General features: G+C 40.1%; 1 protein-coding gene and 1 non-coding gene across 2 annotated transcripts; both read right to left on the bottom strand.

Annotated features, from left to right (window-relative positions):
• Positions 1-306: 306 nt before the first annotated feature.
• LOC128070027 (high mobility group protein B1-like) lies at positions 307-957 on the bottom strand. Its single transcript, XM_052663325.1, has one exon. The coding sequence runs from the start codon at positions 937-939 to the stop codon at positions 307-309; it is 633 nt and encodes a 210-aa protein (XP_052519285.1). The 5' UTR covers positions 940-957.
• Positions 958-6776: 5819 nt separating this feature from the next.
• Positions 6777-6879, bottom strand: LOC128070658 (U6 spliceosomal RNA). Its single transcript, XR_008201632.1, has one exon. It is a non-coding gene; the product is annotated as a U6 spliceosomal RNA (small nuclear RNA).
• Positions 6880-22396: the final 15517 nt, after the last annotated feature.

Below are 22396 nucleotides of genomic sequence, written 5' to 3'. Positions count from 1 at the left end.
TTGTGTTTTCGTTTTCTTTTGTCTCCAGGTGTTTTTAAAATTTTATCCTTGATTTCTTCACTGATCCTTTGGTTTGTTTAGTTTCCACGTATTTGTGGGGTTTTTTTTTTTTTCAGTTCTATTTTCTTGTAGTTGATTTCTAGTCTCATAGTATTGTGGCTGGAAAAGATATGATACTTGATATGATACTAGTTTTCTTTTCTTTTCTTTTTACATTTCAATTTTTTTTTCTTTAAAAGGAGTGAGTTGTGTACAGGAGGGTTAAATGCTTTATAGACAAGAAAAAAAAACTGCGCTAGAACCAACTTATTCATCATCTTCTTTTTCCTCCTCATCCTCTTCATCTTCTTCCTCCTCCTCATCCTCTTCATCTTCCTCATCTTCCTTCTTTTTCTTGCTTTTTTCAGCCTTGACAACTCCCTTTTTTGCTGCATCAGGCTTCTCTTTAGCTCGGTATGCAGCAATATCCTTTTCATACTTTTCCTTCAGCTTAGCAGCCTTCTTCTCATAAGGCTGCTTATCATCCGCAGCAGTGTTATTCCACATCTCTCCCAGTTTCTTTGCCATATCACCAATGGACAGGCCAGGATGTTTGCCTTTGATTTTTGGACAATACTCAGAACAAACCAAGAAAAAGGCCGAAGGAGGCCTCTTGGGTGCATTGGGATCCTTGAACTTCTTTTTTGTTTCCCCTTTAGGAGGGATATAAGTTTTCATTTCTCTTTTATAACGGGCCTTGTCTGCCTTTGCCATGTCTTCAAATTTTCCTTTCTCTTTAGCAGACATGGTCTTGCACCTCTCTGAGCACTTCTTAGAAAACTCTGAGAAGTTGACTGAAGCATCCGGGTGCTTCTTTTTGTGCTCCTCCTGGCAAGTTTGCACAAATAATGCATATGATGAGATTTTGCCTCTTGGCTTCTTAGGATCTTCTTTGCCCATGTTTAATTATTCTTCCTCCGCGAGGCACAGAGTCGCCCAGTGCCCGTCCGGCTCTCACTTGCCCTGGTGCTGTCTCTATGGAGCTCAGTGTACTGCAATGGCTGTGAGAGTGGGAGCCAGACGCTGATACTAGTTTTCTTAAATGTACTGAAACTTAGTTTAATGGCCTAGCATTTGATCTCTTCTGCCGAGCATTCCATGTGCACTAGAAAAGAGTGTATATTCCACTGTTATTGGATGGAATCTACTATATTTATCTATTAAGTCCATTTGGACTAATGTTTTATATAAGACCAGAGTTTCCTTGTTTATTTTTCATCTAGATTATCTGTCCATTGATGGAAATGGGGTGTTAAAATCACCTAGTATTATTTTGTTGCTGTCAGTTTCTCCCTTTATGTCTGTTAATATTTCCTGTGTGTATTTAGGTGCTCTTATGTTGGGTGCATATATATTTCCTATTGTTATATCTTCTTTTTGTGAGGAAGCTTTGCCACAGCATGCAAGATCTTAGTTCCCTGACCAAGGATCAAACCTGTGCCCCATACAGTGGAAGCACAGAGTCTTAACCATTGGACAGTCAGGGAAATCCCTGTTATATCTTCTTCTTGGATTGATCCCTTAATCATTATGTAACACCCTTCTTTGTCTCTTGTTACAGTCTTTGTTTTGATATATATACACTACTTATATAAAATAGATAAGTAGTGAGAACCTACTATATAGCACAGAGGACTCTACTCATATTCTGTGGTGACAAAGGGGATGTATTACATGTATAGCTGATTCAATGTGCTCTATAGCAGAAACTAACAACATTGTAAAGCAACTAAATTCCAATAAAATTTTTAATAACCTATAAAATAAAGTCTATTTTGTCTGATATAAGTATTGCTACCCCAGCTTTCTTTTGATTTCCATTTGCATGAATACCTTTTTCCATACCCTCATTTTCAATCTGTGTGTGTCTTTGGATCTGAAGTGTGTCTCTTGTAGGCAGTGTATATTTGGATCTTGTCTTTGTATCCGTTCATTCACTCCATGTCTTTTAATTGGAGCATTTAGTGCATTTCCATTTAGTGTATTACCCATTATTGATGGATACATACCTATTGCCATTTGGTTAATTACTTGGGGGTCATTTTTGTAATTTTTTTGATCGTCTCTTATTCTTTTGTTCTATTCTCTTGTAATTTGATGACTGTCTTTAGTGTTAGTTTGGATTCCTTTCTTTTTGTGTATGTGTTTCTATTATAGATTTTTATTTTGTGGTTATCAGGTGTGTGTGTGTGTATAAAATCAATGTATATACACATATGTGTGATTAAGCTGCTAATCTCTTAATTTCAAAGGCATTTTAACAGCCCTGCACTTTTACTTTCCTCACCCCATGATTACTGTTTTTGACATCATGTTTTACATCTTTTCATCTTGTGTAGCCTTTAACAGCTTATTGATTTTTAGTGCTTTTATTTTAAAACTTTCCTACTAGCTTTGTACGTGGTTGATTTACTACCTTTACTGTATATTTGCCTTTATCAGTAAGCTTTTTCCTTTAGTAATTTTCATGTTTATAGCTGTGGCCTTTTCTTTTCTACTTCCCTTTAAAATTTCTTATAAAGCTGGCTTGGTGGTGCTGAACTCATTTTTTTGCCTGTCTGTAATACTTTTACAGATTTTATTTGATTCCTCCATCAGATCTGAATGAAAGCCTTGCTGGGTAGAGCATTCTTGATTGCAGGTTTTTCCTTTACTTTATTTGTTTTTTTCTTTTACTTCACTTTATATGTATTGTGCCACTTCCTTCTCACCTGAAAAGTCTCTGCTGAAGTTAGGTGATAGTTTTATGGGAATTCCTTTGTGTGGTATGTGTTGCTTTTCCCTTGCTGCTTTTTATATTCTCTTTATCTTTAATTTTTGCCCTTTTAATTACAGTGTATCTTGGTATGGTCCTCCTTGAATTGATCCTGTTTAGGACTTCGTGCTTCCTGGACCTGGATATCTGGATATCCAGAATAGGGAAGTTTTGAGTTATTATGTCTTCAAAAAGTTCTCTGTCCGTTTCTCTCTCTTCTCCCCCTGGGACCCCTGTAATGTGAATGTTAGTATACTTGATGTTGTTTCAGAGGTCTCTTAAACTGTCCTCTTTTCATTCTTTTTTCTGTTTTACTTTGGTGATTTCCACTACTCTGTATGCCAGCTTGCTGATCCATTCCTCTGTATCATTTAGTGTACTTTTAATTCCTTTTAGTGTAGTTTTCATTTCACTTATTGTATTCTTCATCTGTTTGGTTGTTCTTTATATATTCTAAGTCTTTGTTAAAAACTTCTAACTTCTCAGTCTATTCATCTCTTCTTATCCTGAGTTCTTTGATATGTTTACAATCATTACTTTGACCTCTTTATTGGGTAGATTGTCTATCTTCACTTCACCTAGTTCTTCTGGAGTTTTACCTTGTTCCTTCATTTGGAACATGTTCCTCTGTCACCTCATTCTGCCTAATTTGCTGTTTTTATTTCTATGTATCTGGTAGATTGTTTATGTTTCTCAACCTTGGAGAAGTAGCCTTTTGTAGGAGACATCTTATGTGTCCCAGCAGCACACTTCCCTGTTGTCACCAGAGCTATATGCTCTAGAAATGGTTCCTTCTGTTATGGTGGGTTGACTACTATGGGTGGTCTCATAGGTGTGGCTCACCCCTGGTTTGGTTGGTTTTCAGACCCTGCATTGTATAGAGGCTACTAGCTGCTGGTCAGCAGGGTCAGGTCACAAGATCTTGGCTAAAGGACCCAGGTTTGGCGGGGGGTGGTCCTGGGTGCTTGCTCACTGGTGGGCAGACTCAGTTTCTAGGATGAATTTCCTGGATCTAGTGTCAGCCTTCTGAATGGGGCTGGTGAATGAGGCTGGTTCCTGATGTGCCTAGCTGCATGTTCCCGGGTATTCCATTCCTGGTACTGGCCCACTGGTAAATAGGGCTAGGTGGCTGGCTGAGGAGTCCAAGGCATCTCAGTGATGGTATTGGCCTGCCGATAGGTGTGGCTAGGGCCCAGGTGGTCCCAAGGCTAATTAATGCCAGCTCATTGGTGTGCAGAGCCAGGTCTTGGTATCTCTGGCTTCAGGGCCCTATGCATCCCAAAGGTGGTTTCAGCTCACTCTGGTATATGGGGCTGGATCCCAGGGCTGCTGGCTAAGGAGCCTAGGGTGTCCCTGGGCTGCTCTCTGCCTGCTGATGTTTTGACTGGGTCTTGAGAAGGCAGGCTGTGGGGCTGTGGTGATCCTGAGGCCAGTGTCTATCCATTGGTTGGCGGGGTTGGAGTCCAAGAGATCTCACCAGTGGTGCCCACTCACCAGTGGGTGAAGCTGGGTCCTGGCACTAGTGCCAATCCACTTGTGGGTAGAACCAGGTCCTGGGGTCTCTGGCTGCAGGGCTGAGGGGTCCCAGAGCCAATGTCTGGCCACTGGTAGTTGAGACCAGTTCTTGACATGGCTGCAGGTTCTGGGGTGTCCTCAAGCTTGTGTCAACCTACTGGTGATTGGGGATGGATCCTGGTGGCTGAGGGGCTCAAGAGGTCTCAGAGCTGATGTTGGCCTGCTGGTGGGTGAAGGCATAGCCCAGTAGGTTCCAGGGCTAGTGCCAGCCTGCTAGTGGGTGGGCTGGGTCCTGCCATGGCAGGTTGTGGTGCTACAGTGGTCCTTGGGCAGGTGTCTGCCCACTGGTGGGTGAGGCTGGTTCCAAGGCTAGAGCTTGCTCATGGGTGGGTGAGTCCAGGTCACAGGGTGTCCTGAGGCTGGTGCCTGCCCACTGGTGGACAGAGCTGAGTCCTGGGGGTCTCTGGCTGCAGGGCTTTGGGAGTCCTGGGTCTAGTGCCTGTGCTCTGGTGTATAGGACTGGGTCCTGGGCCCTCTGCGGACAGGGCCATGTCCAGAGACAGCTGTGGGTTCAGAGGGTTTTAAGACTGCCTGCCTGCTGGTGTGTGTGGCTGTTCCTGCCTGGCTAGTTACTTGGCCTGAAGCATCCCAATATGGGTGCCTACAGGCTGGTGGGCAGGAGTGGGGCAGCATCCCAAGGCTAATAAACTAAAAGCAGGATTCCAAAATGGTGCTTGCCAGCCCCAGTGTCTATGTCTCCAGGATGAGACATATGTCTATGTCCAGTTGCCTCTTGCCTCTCTGGAAGGCTCTCCAAGATCAACAGGTGGGTCTGACCTAAGCTTCTTTCAAATTACCGCTTCAGCCCTGGGTCCTGGAGCATATGAGATTTTATATGCCCTTTAAGACTGGAGTCTCTATTTCCCATAACCCTCTGGCTCCCCTGAAAGTAAGCCCCATTGGCCTTCAAAGCCAAACATTCTGGGGATCATCTTCCTGATATTGGACATTTGCACTGGGGAGCCTGACGTGGGGCTCAGACCCCTCGCTTCTTGGGGAGAGCCTCTGCAATTGTAATTATTGTCCCATCTATAGGTTGCCCACTCTGGGGTGTGGGTCTCGACTATACCGTGACTCTGGCCCTCCTACTCATCTCATTGTGGTTCCTTCTTTACGACTTTAGTTGTAGGAGATCTTTTCTGCTAGATTCTGTTCTTTTCTCATCAATAGTTGCTCTCATCAAATAGTTGCGATTTTGGTGGTGCCAGTGACAGGAGGTGAGCTTAGAGTCTTCCTGCTCAGCCATTTTGACCAATAAAGAAACTAGTAAGAAATATTTTTATCTTTGACAATCTGACAGGTTAGGAACCTATAACTAACAATTTTTTTTTACTAAAAATACATGTACATGGCAAAAAAACAACACAAGCAATATAAAAGGATGTACAATTGAAATTATAACCTCTGTTCCCTCAGTTCCCTTTCCAGAGATGCCCCCTGTCAGTTTCTTGTTTATTCCTCCAGATATCTTGTATGTAAACCATGTATATACAAGTATAATAAATGGGTGTATATGTGTGTGTGCACATGGATTTGAATATCTGTCTGTCTGATTTACTGATGAAAACATCTGAACATACTTATTTGTTCATGTGGGTTAGTATATTTTAGGAAAAATTCCTAGAGGTATGATTGTTGTATCAACGTATTATAGTGATTGATATCATTCCCAGCCCAGTATCCATGCCATGTCTTCACCATTGTTCAGCAGTCATAAAGTTTGAAGAGAGTGGAATTGATCTCATGCCCAGCTTCAAGACTGGGTGCACCACCGTGTAACATGATCAAAGTAAGTCTATCCCCTATGCCTTGGTTATTGGTTTGGGCAAGCCAGGCCTTCGCCAATCAATGCATACTGTCCTGTCAAAGGGAAAGTTCAGGAATGGTCCAGTGATACCAAGTCAATGAAATGTTAGAAGATATTTGTTAATGTATTGGGAGGGAAGAAGGTTGATTTTCTTTTTTTTTTCCTTTGCTGTTGTGAGAGAGAATAAAAGCCAGCTTTGTCTCTTCTTTTGCACAGTATGTTGTAGCTGATGTGAAGAGTTCAAGTGCTGCAGCCCCTTTGCTACCAAGAATGGAGTCAAACAGTGGAGCTCATACTTGGGATGACTGAACTGACAGATGGTAGGAAATTAGGTCCTTGGTGATATTGTTGATCCACAGAAGCAAACCAATTTCCAAGCCCACTCATCCCCTGGAATTTGCATTACTGGAACCAATAGCTCATCTTTATTGTTTAAGACTATTGGAGTTGAGTTTTCTGTTACTTACAAATAAAAAAGCATATAAACTTTATTTTTTTTCCTTTTTTAGAAAGGTTTTTATTGGTGTATAGTTGATTTACAATGCTGTATTAGTTTCAGGTGTACAGCAAAGTGATTCAGCTATACATATACATGTATTCAAAAATGTGGAACGCTTCATGAATTTGTGTATCATCCTTGCTCAGGAGCTGTGCTAACCTCTAGATCATTCTAACTGTAGTAATGTGCTGTAGTAATGTAGTAAAGTGTGCCAAAATGAGCATATTTTAAAATTTTTTGATAAGTTGCCTTACAAAAGATGTACAGATTTACAATCCAACAACAAAATATGAGTGTTTCTCCACAGCCTTGCCAAATAATATATTATCAAACTATCTGCTACTGCTATTTTTATAGGAAAAGAGTGGTATCTTAACAGTCTTTTTTATCTTGAGTAAGGTTAAACTTTTTGTTTGTTTATGTTTTGGCCACGCTGCTCAGCATGTGGGATCTTAGTTCCCTAACCAGGGACTGAACCTGTGTCCCCTGCATGGAAGCATGGAGTCCTAACCACTGGGCTACCAGAATTCCCTAAGCTTTCTAATGTACTTAGAATTCACATATATTTCCTTTTTTTCTGCATGTGTGTGGGTATACTACTCATGTCCTTTGCCTAGTTTTCTATGTCTCTTTTCTTACTGCTTTGTAAAAGCTTTTTGTATCCTAAGTAAATCAGGTTCTTGTTATGTGGGTTGAAATGTACTTTCTGAATCTCTTCTTTGGCTTTTGATTTTCTTTTTCCATTAAAAAATTTTTTTTTTTTTGGCTGCACTGGGTCTTCATTGCTGCTTATGGGCTTTCTCTGTTGCAATGCACAGGCTTCTCATTGCAGTAGCTTCTTTTGTTGTGGAGCACAGGCTCTAGGGGATGCAGGCATCAGTAGTTGCAGCTCATGGGCTCTAGAGTGAGGGCTCAGTAGTTGTGACACAAGGGCTTAGTTGCCCTGCAGCATGTGGAATTCTCCTGGACCAGGGATTGAACCCCATCCCCTGCATTGACAGGCGGATTTCCAACCACTGGACCACCAAGGATCTTTCTTCATTTTTAAAAAATTTTGCTTATTTATTTATTTTTGGCTGTGCTGGGTCTTCATTGCTGGGCAGGCCTTTCTCTAGTTGCTGTGAGCAGGGGCTACTCTCTAGTTATGGTATTCTCTTGTTGTGGATCACAGACTCTAGGGTATGCAGACTTCGGTAGTTGTGGCTCCTGGACTTGAGAACACAGGCTCAGTAGTTGTGGTGCACGAACTCAGTTGTTTGCTCCATGGCATGTGGGATCTTCCTGGACCAGGGATCAACCCCATGTCTCCTGTGTTGACAGGTGGATTCTTTACTACTGCTTTTTGCATTTTTGTGGCAAAGATATATATAACATAAAATTTAGCATTTTAAACCGCACAATTCATTGGCATTAAGTACATTCACAATATTGTATAACCTTTACCACTACTTATTTCCAGAACTTTCTCATCCTAAAGAGAAACTCTGTTCCTATTAAACGATAATTCTCCATTGTCCCTTCCAACAGACCTAGTAAACTCTATTCTAATTTCTGTCTCTATGAATTTGCCTATTGTAGGTAACTTATATGAGTGTAATTGTACAATATTTGAATTTTTCTGTCGTATTTCATTTAGCATATTTTCAAGATTCATATTTATTGTAACATATATCAGAATGTTATTCCTTTTTATGGCTGAATAATATTCCGTTCCATGTATATACCAAATTTTATTTATTTATTCATCTGTTGATGGACACTTGAGTCATTTCTCAGTTCAGTTCAGTTGCTCAGTCATGTCTGATGCTTTGTGACCCCATGGACTGCAGCACACCAGGCTTCCCTGTGATCACCAACTCCCAGAGCTTACTCAAACTCATGTCCATTGAGTCTGTGATGCCATCCAACCATCTCATCCTCTCTCATCCCCTTCTCCTCCCACCTTCAATCTTTCCCAGCATCAGGGTCTTTTCAAATGAGTCAGTTCTTTGTATCAGGTGGCCAAAGTATTGGAGTTTCAGCTTCAACATCAGTCCTTCCAATAAATATTCAGGACTGATTTCCTTTAGGATTGACTGGTTTGATCTTGCAGTCCAAGGGACTCTCAAGAGTCTTCTCCAACACCACAGTTCAAAAGCATCAATTCTTCAGCATTCAGCTTTCTTTACAGTCCAACTCTCATATCCATTCATGACTACTGGAAAAAGCATAGCTTTGACAAAACAGACCACCTTTGTTGGCAAAGTAATGTCTCTGCTTTTTAATACACTGTCTAGGTTGGTCATAGCTTTTCTTCCAAAGAGCAAGAGTCTTTTAATTTCATGACTGCAGTCACCATCTGCAGTGATTTTGGAGCCCCCAAAAATAAAGTCTGTCACTGTTTCCATTGTTTCCCCATCTATTTGCCATGAAATGATGTGACCAGGTGCCATGATCTTAGTTTTTCAAATGTTGAGTTTTAAGCCAACATTTTCACTCCCCTGTTTCACTTTCATCCAGAGGCTCTTTAGTTCTTCTTATTATCTGCCATAAGGGTGGTGTCATCTGCCTATCTGAGGTTATTGATGTTTCTCCCATCAATCTTGATTCCAGCTTCTGCTTCATCCAGCCTGGCATTTCACATGATGGACTCTATATATAAGGTAAATAAGCCGGGTGGCAATATACAGCCTTGATGTGCTCCTTTCCATATTTGGAACCAATCTGTTGTTCCATGTGCAGCTCTAACTGTTGCTTCTTGACCTGAATATGCTGCACTTAATATGCTAGCAAATTTGGAAAACTCAGCAGTGGCCACAGGACTGGAAAAGGTGTTTTTATTCCAATCCCAAAGAAGGGCAATGCCAAAGAATGCTCAAACTACCACACAATTGCACTCATCTCACATGCTAGTAAAGTAATGCTCAAAATTCTCCAAGCCAGGCTTCAGCAATACATGAACCGTGAACTTCCAGATGTTCAGGCTGGTTTTAGAAAAGGCAGAGGAACCAGAGATCAAATTACCAACATCCGTTGGATTATCGAAAAAGCAAGAGAGTTCCAGAAAAACATCTACTTTTGCTTTATTGACTATGCCAAAGCCTTTGACTGTGGATCACAATAAACTGGAAAACTCCTAAAGAGATGGGAATGCCAGACCACCTGACCTGCCTCTTGAGAAATCTGTATGCAGGTCAGGAAGCAACAGTTAGAATTGGACATGGAACAACAGACTGGTTCCAAAAAGAAAAAGGAGTAAGTCAAGGCTGTATATTGTCACCGTGCTTATTTAACTTATATGCAGAGTACATCATGAGAAACGCTGGGCAAATGAAGCATAAGCTGGAATCAAGATATCCAGGAGAAATGTCAATACTCTCAGATATGCAGATGACACCACCCTTATGGCAGAAAGTGAAGAACTAAAGAGACTCTTTATGAAAGTGAAAGAGGAGAGTGAAAAAGTTGGCTTAAAACTCAACATTCAGATAACTAAGATCATGGCATCTCATCCCATCACTTCATGGCAAATAGATGGGGAAACAGTGGAAACAGTCGCAGACTTTATTTTTTTTTGGCTCCACAATCACTGCAGATGGTGAGTGCAATCATGAAATTAAAAGATGCTTACTCCTTAGAGGAAAAGTTATGACCAACCTAGACAGCATATTAAAAAGCAGAGACATTACTTTGCCAACAAAGGTCTGTCTAGTCAAGGCTATGGTTTTTCCAGTGGTCATGTATGGATGTGATAATTGGACTATAAAGAAAGCTGAAAGCTGAAGAATTAATGCTTTTGAACTGTGGTGTTGGAGAAGACTCTTGAGAGTCCCTTGGACTGCAAGGAGATCCAACCAGTCAATCCTAAAGGAAATCAGTCCTAAATATTCATTGGAAGGACTGATGTTGAAGCTGAAACTCCAATACTTTGGCCACCTGATGTGAAGAACTGACTCATTTGAAAAGACCCTGATGCTGGGAAAGATTGAAGGTGGGAGGAGAAAGGGATGACAGAAGATGAGATGGTTGGGTGGACATGAGTTTGGGTAAACTCCAGGAGTTGCTGATGGACGAGGATGCCTGGCGTGCTGCAGTCCATGGGGTTGCAAAGTGTCGGACATGACTGAGTTACTGAACTGAACTGAATACTTAGGAGTGAAGTTTTCACATCATGTGGTAATTCTATGTTTAAATTTCTGAGACCCTACCAAACTATTTTCCAGAGCAGCTAACATTTTACATTTCCATCAGCAATGTGCAAAAGTTCCCATTTCCTTTTTTTTTTAAAAAAACTTTATACAATTTATTTAAATGTAAAAAAGTTCATGCATTTCTCCCAACCCCTGCCCCCCACTTCTTAAAACCCCTCTTTGCCTCTTGCCACCATCAGTCTGATCTCTGTATCTCTAAGCTTGGGGATTTTTGTTGTTATTATTTTCAGGTTACACACATAAGGAAGATCATACTCTATATATCTTTCTCTGTCCTACTTGTTTCACTTCCCTCTAGGTCCATCCATGTTGTTGCAGATTTCAAGATTTCATTCTTTTATGGCTGAAATATATACATAATTTATTTATTTATCACTTCATCTATCAGTAGATAGTTACATTGTTTCCATATCTTGGCTATTGTAAATAATGCTGCAGTGAACATAGGGGTGCATATATCTTTTCAAATTAGTGTTTTTGTTTTCTTTGGATAAATACCCAGAAGTAGATAAGACTTCCCTGACTGTTCAGTGGTTGAGACTGTGCTTCCAGTGCAGGGGCCTCTGATTTGATCACTGGTTGGGGAACTAAGATCCCATATGCCGAGCAGTGCAGCAGGAAAATAAAATTAAATAAATAAAAATTAAAATACCCAGAAGTGAAACTGCTGGATCATATAGTAGTCCTATTTTTAATTTTTTGAGTAATCTCTATACTATTTTTCCATAGTGGTTGCATCAATTTACATTCCTACCGACAGTGCGAGGGTTCTCTTTTCTCCACATCTTTGCCAACAACTTGTTATTACTTGTTTTTTGTTTGATTATAATAGTCTTTTTTTTTAAGTAAAGAATCTCAAATTTTTGTTGTGAAAAATACGAAGCTCAAAACTGGATCACTTGGCGCTTTTTCTTCTTAACTCCTCCTAGCTAAAAATGTTTGTATCTCTCTCTTTTTTTTTTTTTTTTTTTTTGCTTGTATCTCTTAATAGCCAACATTCTCTTAGATCTGCAGTTGGGCTCAGTGCATTCAAGCCTGAGTACAATCTACTTTGTAGTTTTAGCCTTTTTCTGGAAAATCGGCTTAGTCTACACACCATAGTCACTCTGCTTTCTGTCAAAACGCCGCTTTTCCTGGCCATACAGAGAATCTTTGCCCTTCTTGTACTGTGTCACTTTGTGAGGCTGGTACTTGCCATACTTCTAACAGAAAGTCCGATAGGCTTTGGGAATGTTCACCATGTTTGCGAGAGTGTTATCAGAGAAAAGAGACCTGGCCAGAAAAGAAGTATATCCATAATAGTCATTTTAACAAGTGTGAGGTGATATCTATCCCACTGTGGTTTTGAATTGCATTTCCATGATGATTAATGATGTTGAACATTTTTTCATGTACCTGTTGGCCACCTTTTGTCTTCTTTGGAAAAATGTCTTGTTCAGATCTTTTGCCCATTTTTAATCAGACTTCTTTTGCTGTTGACTTGTATGGGTTCTTTGTATTAAATATTTTTCAGATAAATAACTTGTAATTATTTTCTTTCTTTTTAATTGAAGTTAACTGGTTTACAATGTGGTGTTAGTTTCAGCTATACAACAATGCGAATCAGCTATATGTATACATATATCCCCTCCCTCTTGAGCCTCTCTCCTGTAATTATTTTCCTCATTCAGTAGGATGCCTTTTTATTTTGTTGATGATTTCCTTTGCTGTGCACAAGATTTTTAGCTTGATGTAGTATCACTTGTGGCTTTTGCCTTTGCTATCAGACTAAAAAAAGTCATCATCATCAAAACCGAAGTTAAGGAGATCTACCTCCTATATTTCCTACCTATATTTTCTTCTAGATGTTTTATAGTTTTAGGTCTTACATTTAAGTCTTTAACCATTTTGAGTTAAATTTTGTGTATGATATAATATAGTGGTCTAGTTTCATTCTTTTCAGTGTGAATGTCCAAATTCCCAACACCATTTATTGAAGAGACTGGTCCTTTCTCCATAGTACATTCTTTGTTCCTTTGTCATTGACTAGAGTGCTAGTCAATTTTGTAGTCAAGTTAAGTTCTAGTCTAGTTTCTTAGTCTAGTTAATTTCTTCACATCCTCACCAACACTTGTTATTTTTCATTTTTAGTCATAGCCATCCTAATAGTATGAAGTTGTATCACATTGTGATTTTGATTTGTATTTCCTTAATGACTAATTATATGTTGTACATCTTTTTGTATGTTTATTGGCCATTTATTATACCTTCTTTGAAAAAAAATCCCTTTGCCCATCTTTGAATTTGGTTGTTTTATTATTTTTCAAGACCATTTTAACTATTCAGGGCCCCTTCAGATTCCAAATGAATTTTAGGATGGATTTTTCTATTTCTGCAAAAAATTACATTGGAATTTTGATCAGGATTGCACTGAATCTTTAGATCACTTTTTCCCCTACAATGTGTGTGTGAAGTGAAAGTCGCTCAGTCGTGTCTGACTCTTTGTGACCCCATGGGCTATACAGTCCATGGAATTCTCTAGGCCAGAATACTGGAGTAGGTAGCTTTTCCCTTTTCCAGAGGATCTTTCCAACCCAGGGATTGAACCCAGGTCTCCCGCATTGCAGGCGGATTCTTTACCAGCTGAGCCACCAGGGAAGCCCTTAGTGTGTGTATGTGTGTATAAAATTTGAGATGATCATGTGATTTTTAATCGTTTATTATGTTAATATCGTGTATCACATTGATTGATTTGCATATACTGAACCATCCCTGCACCCCAGCGCTAAATCTTGCTTGGTTGTTGTATATGATCTCTTTAATGTGCTGTCGGAATTAGTATGCTAGTATTTTGTTGGGGATTTTTACATCCATGTACATCAGGAATGTTGGCCTATAGTTTTCTTGTGGTATCTTTGTCTGGCTTTGGTTTCAGGGTAATAGGCCACAGAGTGCATTATGAAGTATTTCCTCTTCAATTTTTGGAGAAAAGTCTGAGAAGAATTGGTATTGCTTCTTTTTTAAATGTTTGGTTGAATTCACCAATGAAACCATCATAATCCTGCGTTTCTTTGTTGGGAAGTCTTCAATTACTGGTTAAATATCCTTACTAGATATAGATCTTCTCAGATTTTCTATTTCTTTATGGGCCATTTTTGGTAATTTATGAAGGGGACATACTCATTTCTTCTACCTATAGATTACTGTATTTCAAATGTGTGAGTGTTTTTTCTACACCAATTTCAAATGTGTGAGTATTTTTTCTACACCAAGAAATTCTGCAGTTCTCAGGGGACACCAACTAGGTGTTCTATGATTTAACTCAATTCTGACACTATCTACCAAGGGATAGCATCAGATCCTACAAGTTAAGTGTTCAGTCTCACAAGTGTGCCCCCACTTCAGATGCCAATTGCAAGTCCAGGTTGTCGTTTGTGTTTTTGACTGAGCAGCTACATATCAGAGGTTCCCAACACCCCCTTTTTGTGTTTGGTAACTTGCTAGAATGGCCCACAGAACTGAGTAAAACAGTTTACTTACTAGATTATTGGTTTGTTATAAAAGGATAAAACTCAGAAACAGTCAGATGTAAGAGATACATAAAGTTAGATTTAAGAGATACAGAAAGTTATGGGGGAAGGAGTGTAGAGCTTCCGTGACTTCTGGGTGTGATACCCACTTAGTACCTCCACATGTTCACCAACCTAGAAGCTCTCCAAACTCCTTTGGTTGGGAAGGCAAAATGATAGTATACTGAAAGAGGAACTCACCAGGTCAGTTGGTGCCCAATATGCTACTGGAGATCAGTGGAGAATTAACTCCAGAAAGAATGAAGGGATGGAGCCAAAGCAAAAACAACACCCAGTTGTGGATGTGACTGGTAATAGAAGCAAGGTCCGATGCTGTAAAGAGCAATATTGCATAGGAACCTGGAATGTTAGGTCCATGAATCAAGGAAATTGGAAGTGGTGAAACAGGAGATGGCAAGAGTGAACGTCGACATTCTAGCAATCAGCAAACTAAAATGGACGGGAATGGGTGAATTTAACTCAGATGACCATTGTATCTACTACTGCGGGCAGGAATCCCTCAGAAGAAATGGAGTAGCCATCATGGTCAACAAAAGAGCCCAAAATGCAGTACTTGGATGCAATCTCAAAAACAACAGAATGATCTCTGTTTCCAAGGCAAACCATTCAATATCACAGTAATCCAAGTCTATGCCCCAACCAGTAATGCTGAAGAAGCTGCAATTGAATGGTTCTATGAAGACCTACAAGACCTTTTAGAACTAATACCCAAAAAGATGTCCTTTTCATTATAGGGGACTGGAATGCAAAAGTAGGAAGTCAAGAAACACCTGGAGTAACAGGCAAATTTGGCCTTGGAATACGAAATGAAACAGGGCAAAGGCTAATAGAATTTTGCCAAGAGAACGCACTGGTCATAGCAAACACCCTCTTGCAACAACACAAGAGAAGACTCTACACATGGACATCACCAGATGGTCAACACCAAAATCAGACTGATTATATTCTTTGCAGCGAAAGATGGAGAAGCTCTATACCGTCAGCAAAAACAAGACCGGAGCTGACTGTGGCTCAGATCATGAACTCCTTATTGCCAAATTCAGACTTAAATTGAAGAAAGTAAGGAAAACCACTAGACCATTCAGGTATGACCTAAATGAAATCCCTTATGATTATACAGTGGAAGTGAGAAATAGATTTAAGGGCCTAGATCTGATAGATAGAGTGCCTGATGAACTATGGACTGAGGTTCGTGACATTGTACAGGAGACAAGGATCAAGACCATCCCCATGGAAAAGAAACGCAAAAAAGCAAAATGGCTGTCTGGGGAGGGCTTACAAATAGCTGTGAAAAGAAGAGAAGCAAAAAGCAAAGAAGAAAAGGATATAAGCATCTGAATGCAGAGTTCCAAAGAATAGCAAGGAGAGATAAGAAAGCCTTCCTCAGCAATCAATGCAAAGAAATAGAGGAAAACAATAGAATGGGGAAGACTAGAGATTTCTTCAAGAAAATTAGAGATACCAAGGGAACATTTCATGCAAAGATGGGCTTGATAAAGGACAGAAATGGTATGGACCTAACAGAAGCAGAAGATATTAAGAAGAGGTGGCAAGAATACACAGAAGAACTGTACAAAAAGATCTTCATGACCCAGATAACCATGATGGTGTGATCACTCACCTAGAGCCAGACATCCTGGAATGTGAAGTCAAGTGGGCCTTAGGAAGCATCACTATGAACAAAGCTAGTGGAGGTGATGGAATGCCAGTTGAGCTATTTCAAATCCTGAAAGATGATGCTGTGAAAGTGCTGCACTCAATATGCCAGCACATTTGGAAAACTCAGCAGTAGCCACAGGACTGGAAAAGGTCAGTTTTCATCCCAATCCCAAAGAAAGGCAATGCCAAAGAATGCTCAAACTACCACACAATTGCACTCATCTCACATGCTAGTAAAGTAATGCTCAAAATTCTCCAAGCCAGGCTTCAGCAATACGTTAATTGTGAAATTCGAGATGTTCAAGCTGGTTTTAGAAAAAGCAGAGGAACCAGAGATCAAATTGCCAACATCTGCTGGATCATCAAAAAAGCAAGAGAGTTCCAGAAAAATATCTATTTCTGCTTTATTGACTATGCCAAAGCCTTTGACTGTGTGGATCACAATAAACTGTGGAACATTCTTCAAGAGATGGGAATACCAGACCACCTGACCTGCCTCTTGAGAAATCTGTATGCAGGTCAGGAAGCAACAGTTAGAACTGGACATGGAACAACAGACTGGTTCCAAATAGGAAAAGGAGTACATCAAGGCTGTATACTGTCACCGTGCTTGTTTAACTTATATGCAGAGTACATCATGAGAAACGCTGGGCTGGAAGAAACACAAGCTGGAATCAAGATTGCTGGAAGAAATATCAATAACCTCAGATATGCAGGTGACACCACCCTTATGGCAGAAAGTGAAGAGGAACTCAAAAGCCTCCTGATGAAAGTGAAAGAGGAGAGTGAAAAAGTTGGCTTAAAGCTCAACATTCAGAAAACGAAGATCATGACATGTGGTCCCATCACTTTATGGCAAATAAATGGGGAAACAGTGGAAACATTGGCTGACTTTACTTTCCTGGACTCCAAAATCACTGCAGATGGTGATTACATCCATGAAATTAAAAGATGCTTACTCCTTGGAAGGAAAGTTATGACCAACCTAGATAGCATATTGAAAAGCAGAGACATTACTTTGCCAACAAAGGTCTGTCTAGTCAAGGCTATGGTTTTTCCAGTGGTCATGTATGCATGCGAGGGTTGGACTGTGAAGAAAGCTGAGTGCCGAAGAATTGATGCTTTTGAACTGTGGTGTTGGAGAAGACTCTTGAGAGTCCCTTGGACTGCAAGGAGATCCAACCAGTCCATTCTGAAGGAGATCAGTCCTGGGATTTCTTTGGAAGGAATGATGCTAAAGCTGAAACTCCAGTACTCTGGCCACCTCATGCGAAGAGTTGACTCATTGGAAAAGACTCTGATGCTGGGAGGGAATGGGGGCAGGAGGAGAAGGGGACGACAGAGGATGAGATGGTTGGATGGCATCACCGACTCAATGGACGTGAGTTTAAGTGAACTCCGGGAAATGGTGATGGACAGGGATGCCTGGTGTGCTGCGATTCATGGGGTCGCAAAGAGTCGGACTGAACTGAACTGAACTGAACTGTTGTTTGATATGCATGTTTGATTGAATCATTGGCCATTGGTGATTGCATTGATTTCCAGCCCCTCTTCCTTGAAAGTCAGGGGATGGGACTGGAAATTCTAATCCTCTAATCACGTGGTCATTTCCCTGGCTGTCACCTCCCATCCTGAGGATATCCAGAAGTCCCCAGCCAGCCAACAGTCATCTGGTTTATAGTCTTGTTCAAGTCGTCTATTTCTGCATTGATTTGTTTGGTTCCTTGGCTGATCAAATTGTCCTGTTCCTTTTTCTCCTCCAGTTTTAGTTCTTACTTTTAGTCAATAAGTAATAACTCCTGTATTCAAAACACTTAAACTTACACTTTTTATGTCTGTAGCAATAATTATTTTGTACCTATTGTTCTCCCTTCATATTTTTCCCAACCTCTAATGTTTCTGTAAAATTATTTCAAATTTTGGTTTTAGGATTATTAAAATTCTTGGCTAAATTTTACCTCTTTTATTTTAGGAATCCTTAATGATCATATGAAAGTCAGAGCCATATTATCAGAAAATATTTATTTTAATTATTATTTACTTTTTGAATATTTCCATAGTTTCAAAATTTCAAAAGTTTCAAGAGGATATACAGTTTAAAAATCACCTTGTCTTGTCCCCAAGCCAGACAGTTTCTCCTTCTAGGAAACAACTAAAGTTACCAGTTTCTTTTTTACTTTTGCTACACTGCATAGCATGTGAGGATCTTAGTTCCCCAACAAGGGATCAAACTCACATGCCCTAAACTGAAAGGACAGAGTCTTAACCACTCACCAACAGGGAAGTCCCTAAAGTTGCCAAGTCTTGAGTATCTTTTCAGAGGTATTCTGTGATATATAAGCAAAAATTCATAGTCTTTCAATTTTTTTCTTATCAAATTGATAGCATACCATCCACATGTTCTGGATCTTGTTTTTGTCTTAACATTATATCTTGGAGGTCATTCCAAACTCTCATTTTTAAACCTTTTACTATGGAAATTTTCAAATATATACAAAGGAGAGAGAATGGTATAGTAAGTCCCCATGTACCTATCATCCAATTCAATAATAACGAATACTCTGTTATTATTGCCTTATTTAGCCCTCTCATTTATTACTATTAATATTATTATTAGGAAAATTTTGCTGTAGTATTTAAAGCATATTCTAGACATCTTCCTACACACTTCACTGTTAAATATTTTGGCTTATATGTATCTGTAGAAGACAAAGACTTTAAAAATATAACTACAATAACATTATTACACTCAATAAAATGTATAATTTCCCAATTTCATCTAATACCTAGTCTGCATTTAGTTTTCCCTTAGTAGCTCTAAATGTTTTATTTTGCAGTTGCCAACCTTCAGTTATTTTTATTGACAATTTCAGAAGCTCTGCAAAGAACAATGCAAAGAAATAAAGGAAAACAATAAAATGGGAAAGACTAAAGATCTCTTCAAGAAAATTAAAAATACCAGAAATGGTATGGACCTAACAGAAGCAGAAGATATAAAGAAGAGGTGGCAAGAATACACAGAAGAACTATACAAAAAAATAAGTAAATAAAAGCTTAATGACCCAGATAACCACAATGGTGTGATCATTCAACTAGAGCCAGATATCCTGGAGTGTGAAATCAAGTGGGCCTTAAGAAGCATCACTATGAACAAAGTTAGTGGAGGTGATGAAATGCCAGTTGAACTATTTCAAATCCTAAAAGATGATACTGTGTTAGTGCTGCACTCAATATGCCAGCAAATTTGGAAAACTCAGCAGTGGCCACAGGACTGGAAAAGGTCAGTTTTCATTCCAATCCCAAAGAAAAGCAATGCTAAAGAATGTTCATACTACCACACAATTGTACTCATTTCACATGCTACCAAGGTCATGCCCCAAATCATCCAAACTAGGCTTCAACAGTACGTGAACTGAGAATTTCCAGATATACGTGGTAGATTAAGAAAATATAGAGGAACCAGAGATCAAATTGCCAACATCCACTGGATCATAGAAAAAGCCAGGGAATCCCAGAAAATCATCTACTTCTGCTTCATTGACTATGCTAAAGCCTTTGACTGTGTGGATCACACACAACTTGGAAAATTCTTAAAGAGATGGGAATACCAGACCACCTGACCTGCCTCCTGCAAAACCTATATGCAGGTCAAGAAGCAGCACTTAGAACCAGACATGGAACAACTGACTGGTTCCAAATTGGGAAAGGAGTACATCAAGGCTGTATAGTGTCACCCTGCTTACTTAACTTACATGCAGAGTGAAAAGTGAAAGTGAAGTCGCTCAGTCGTGTCCAACTCTTTGTGACCCCATGGACTGTAGCCTATCAGGCTCCTCTGTCCATGAGATTTTCCAGGCAAGAGTGCTGGAGTGGATTGCCATTTCCTTCTCCAGGGGATCTTCCTGACCCAGGAATCGAACCTGGGTCTTCTGCATTGCAGGCAGATGCTTTACTGTCTGAGCCACCAGGGAAGCATATGCAGTGTACATCATGAGAAGTGCTGGGCAGGATGAAGCACAAGCTGGAATCAAGATTGCCAGGAGAAATATCAACAATCTCAGATATGCAGATGACACCACCCTTATGGCAGAAAGCAAAGAGGAACTAAAGAGCCTCTTGATGAAGGTGAAAGAGGAGAGTGACAAAGCTGGCTTAAAATTTGACATTCAAAAAACGAAGAACATGGCATCTGGTCCCATCATTTCATGGCAAATATGTGGGGGAAAAACAGAAAAAATGACTTTGTTTTCTTGGGCTCCAAAATCAGTGCAGATGGTGACTACACCCCTGAAATGAAAAGCTGCTTACTCCTTGGAAGAAAAGCTATGACAAACCTAGACAGTGTATTAAAAAGCAGAGACATTACTCTGCCAATAAAGGTCCATCTAGTCAAAGCTATGGTTTTTCCAGTAGCCATGTATGGATGTGAGATTTGGACCATAAAGAGGGCTGAGCACCAAAGAATTGATGCTTTTGAACTGTGGTGTTTGAGAAGATTCTTGAGAGTCCTTTGGACTGCAAGGAGATCAAACCAGTCAATCCTAAAGGAAATCAATCCTGAATATTCATTGGAAGGACTGATGTTAAAGCTGAAGCTCCAGTACTTTGGCCACGTGATGGGAAGAGCCAACTCATTGGAAAAGTCCTTGATGCTGGGAAAGTTTGAAGGCAGGAGGAGAAGGGGGCGACAGGATGAGATGATTGGATGGCATCACTGACTCAACGAACATGAGTTTGAGCAAGCTCCAGGAGATGGTGGACAGAGAAACCTGGCGTGCTGCAGTCCATGGGATCACAGAGTAGGACACGACTGAACAACAACAACGGAAGCTCTGCCACTGCTGCTCCCTGTTTTCCTTAAGCTCTTTTTCCTATTTGACACTATTGCGTATATTTCTTATAACTTTTACAGCTATTCTCCATGTTCTGTTCTGAATCCTTTTTATTGGCTCCTGTACTTCCTTTTATCTGCACCCTTGAGGCCCAATGTTGAACTCTCTTCTCTTTTTCTCTACCTTTCTTTCTTTCAGGTAACTAATCTATATTATTGTTTCAACGATCACCTTTGCTTGAAACTTATCAGTCAGTCAGTTCAGTCACTCAGTCCTGTCCAACTCTTTGTGACCCCATGGACTGCAGCCCACCAGGCATCCCTGTCCATCACCAACTCTCGGAGTTTATTCAAACTCATGTCCATTGAGTCGGTGATACCATCCAAGCATCTCATCCTCTGTCATCCCCTTCTCCTCCTGCCTTCAATCTTTCCCAGCATTAGGGTCTTTTTAAATGAGTCAGTTCTTCGCATCATGTGGCCCTAGTATTAGAGTTTCAGCTTCAACATCACTCCTTCCAATGAGTATTCAGGACTGATTTCCTTTAGGACTGACTGGTTGGATCTCCAGAGTCTTCTCCAACACCACAGTTCAAAAGCATCAATTCTTTGGCACTCAGCACTCCTTATGGTCCAACTCTCACATCCATTCATAATTACTGGAAAAACCATAGCTTTAACTAGATGGACCTTTGTCAGCAAAGTGGTGGCTCTGCTTTTTAATATGCTGTCTAGGTTGGTCATAGCTTTTCTTTCATGGAGCAAGCAGCTTTTCATTTCATGGCTACAGTTACCATCCATAGTGATTTTGGAGCCCTAGAAGATAAAGTCTGTCACTGTTTCCATTGTTTCCTCATCTATTTGTCATGAAGTGATGGGGCCAGATGCCAATGTCTTTGTTTTTTGAAAGTTGAATTTTAAGCCAGCTTTGTCACTGTCCTCTTTCACCTTCATCAAGAAGCTCTTTAGTTTCTCTTTGCTTTCTGCCAAAAGGGTGGTGTCATCTGCATATCTGAGGTTGTTGATATTTCTCCTGGCAATCCTGATTCCAGCTTGTGCTTCATCCTGCCCAGCATTTCTCACGATATATTCTGCATAGAAGTTAAATAAGCAGGGAGACACTATACAGCCTTGACTTACTCCTTTCCCCATTTGTAACCAGTCTATTGTTCCATGTCTGGTTCTAAGTGCTGCTTCTTGACCTGCATACAGGCTTCTCAGGAGGCAGGTCAAGTGGTCTGGTATTCCCATCTCTAAGAATTTTCCACAGTTGGTTGTGATTCACACAGTCAAAGGCTTTAGCGTATTCAGTGAAGCAGAAGTAGATGATTTTCTGGAATTCCTTGGCTTTTTCTATGATCCAGTGGATGTTGGCAATTTGATCTCTGGTTCCTCTATATTTTCTTAATCTACGATGTATATCTAGAAATTCTCAGTTCACGTACTGTTGAAGCCTAGTTTGGATGATTTGG

The sequence above is a fragment of the Budorcas taxicolor genome, chromosome X (assembly GCF_023091745.1).
Source record: "Budorcas taxicolor isolate Tak-1 chromosome X, Takin1.1, whole genome shotgun sequence".
In the NCBI taxonomy this organism is placed as follows: Eukaryota; Metazoa; Chordata; class Mammalia; order Artiodactyla; family Bovidae; genus Budorcas; species Budorcas taxicolor.
Note: the sequence above shows the minus strand (reverse complement) of the source record. Positions and strands in the feature narration are given on the sequence as shown.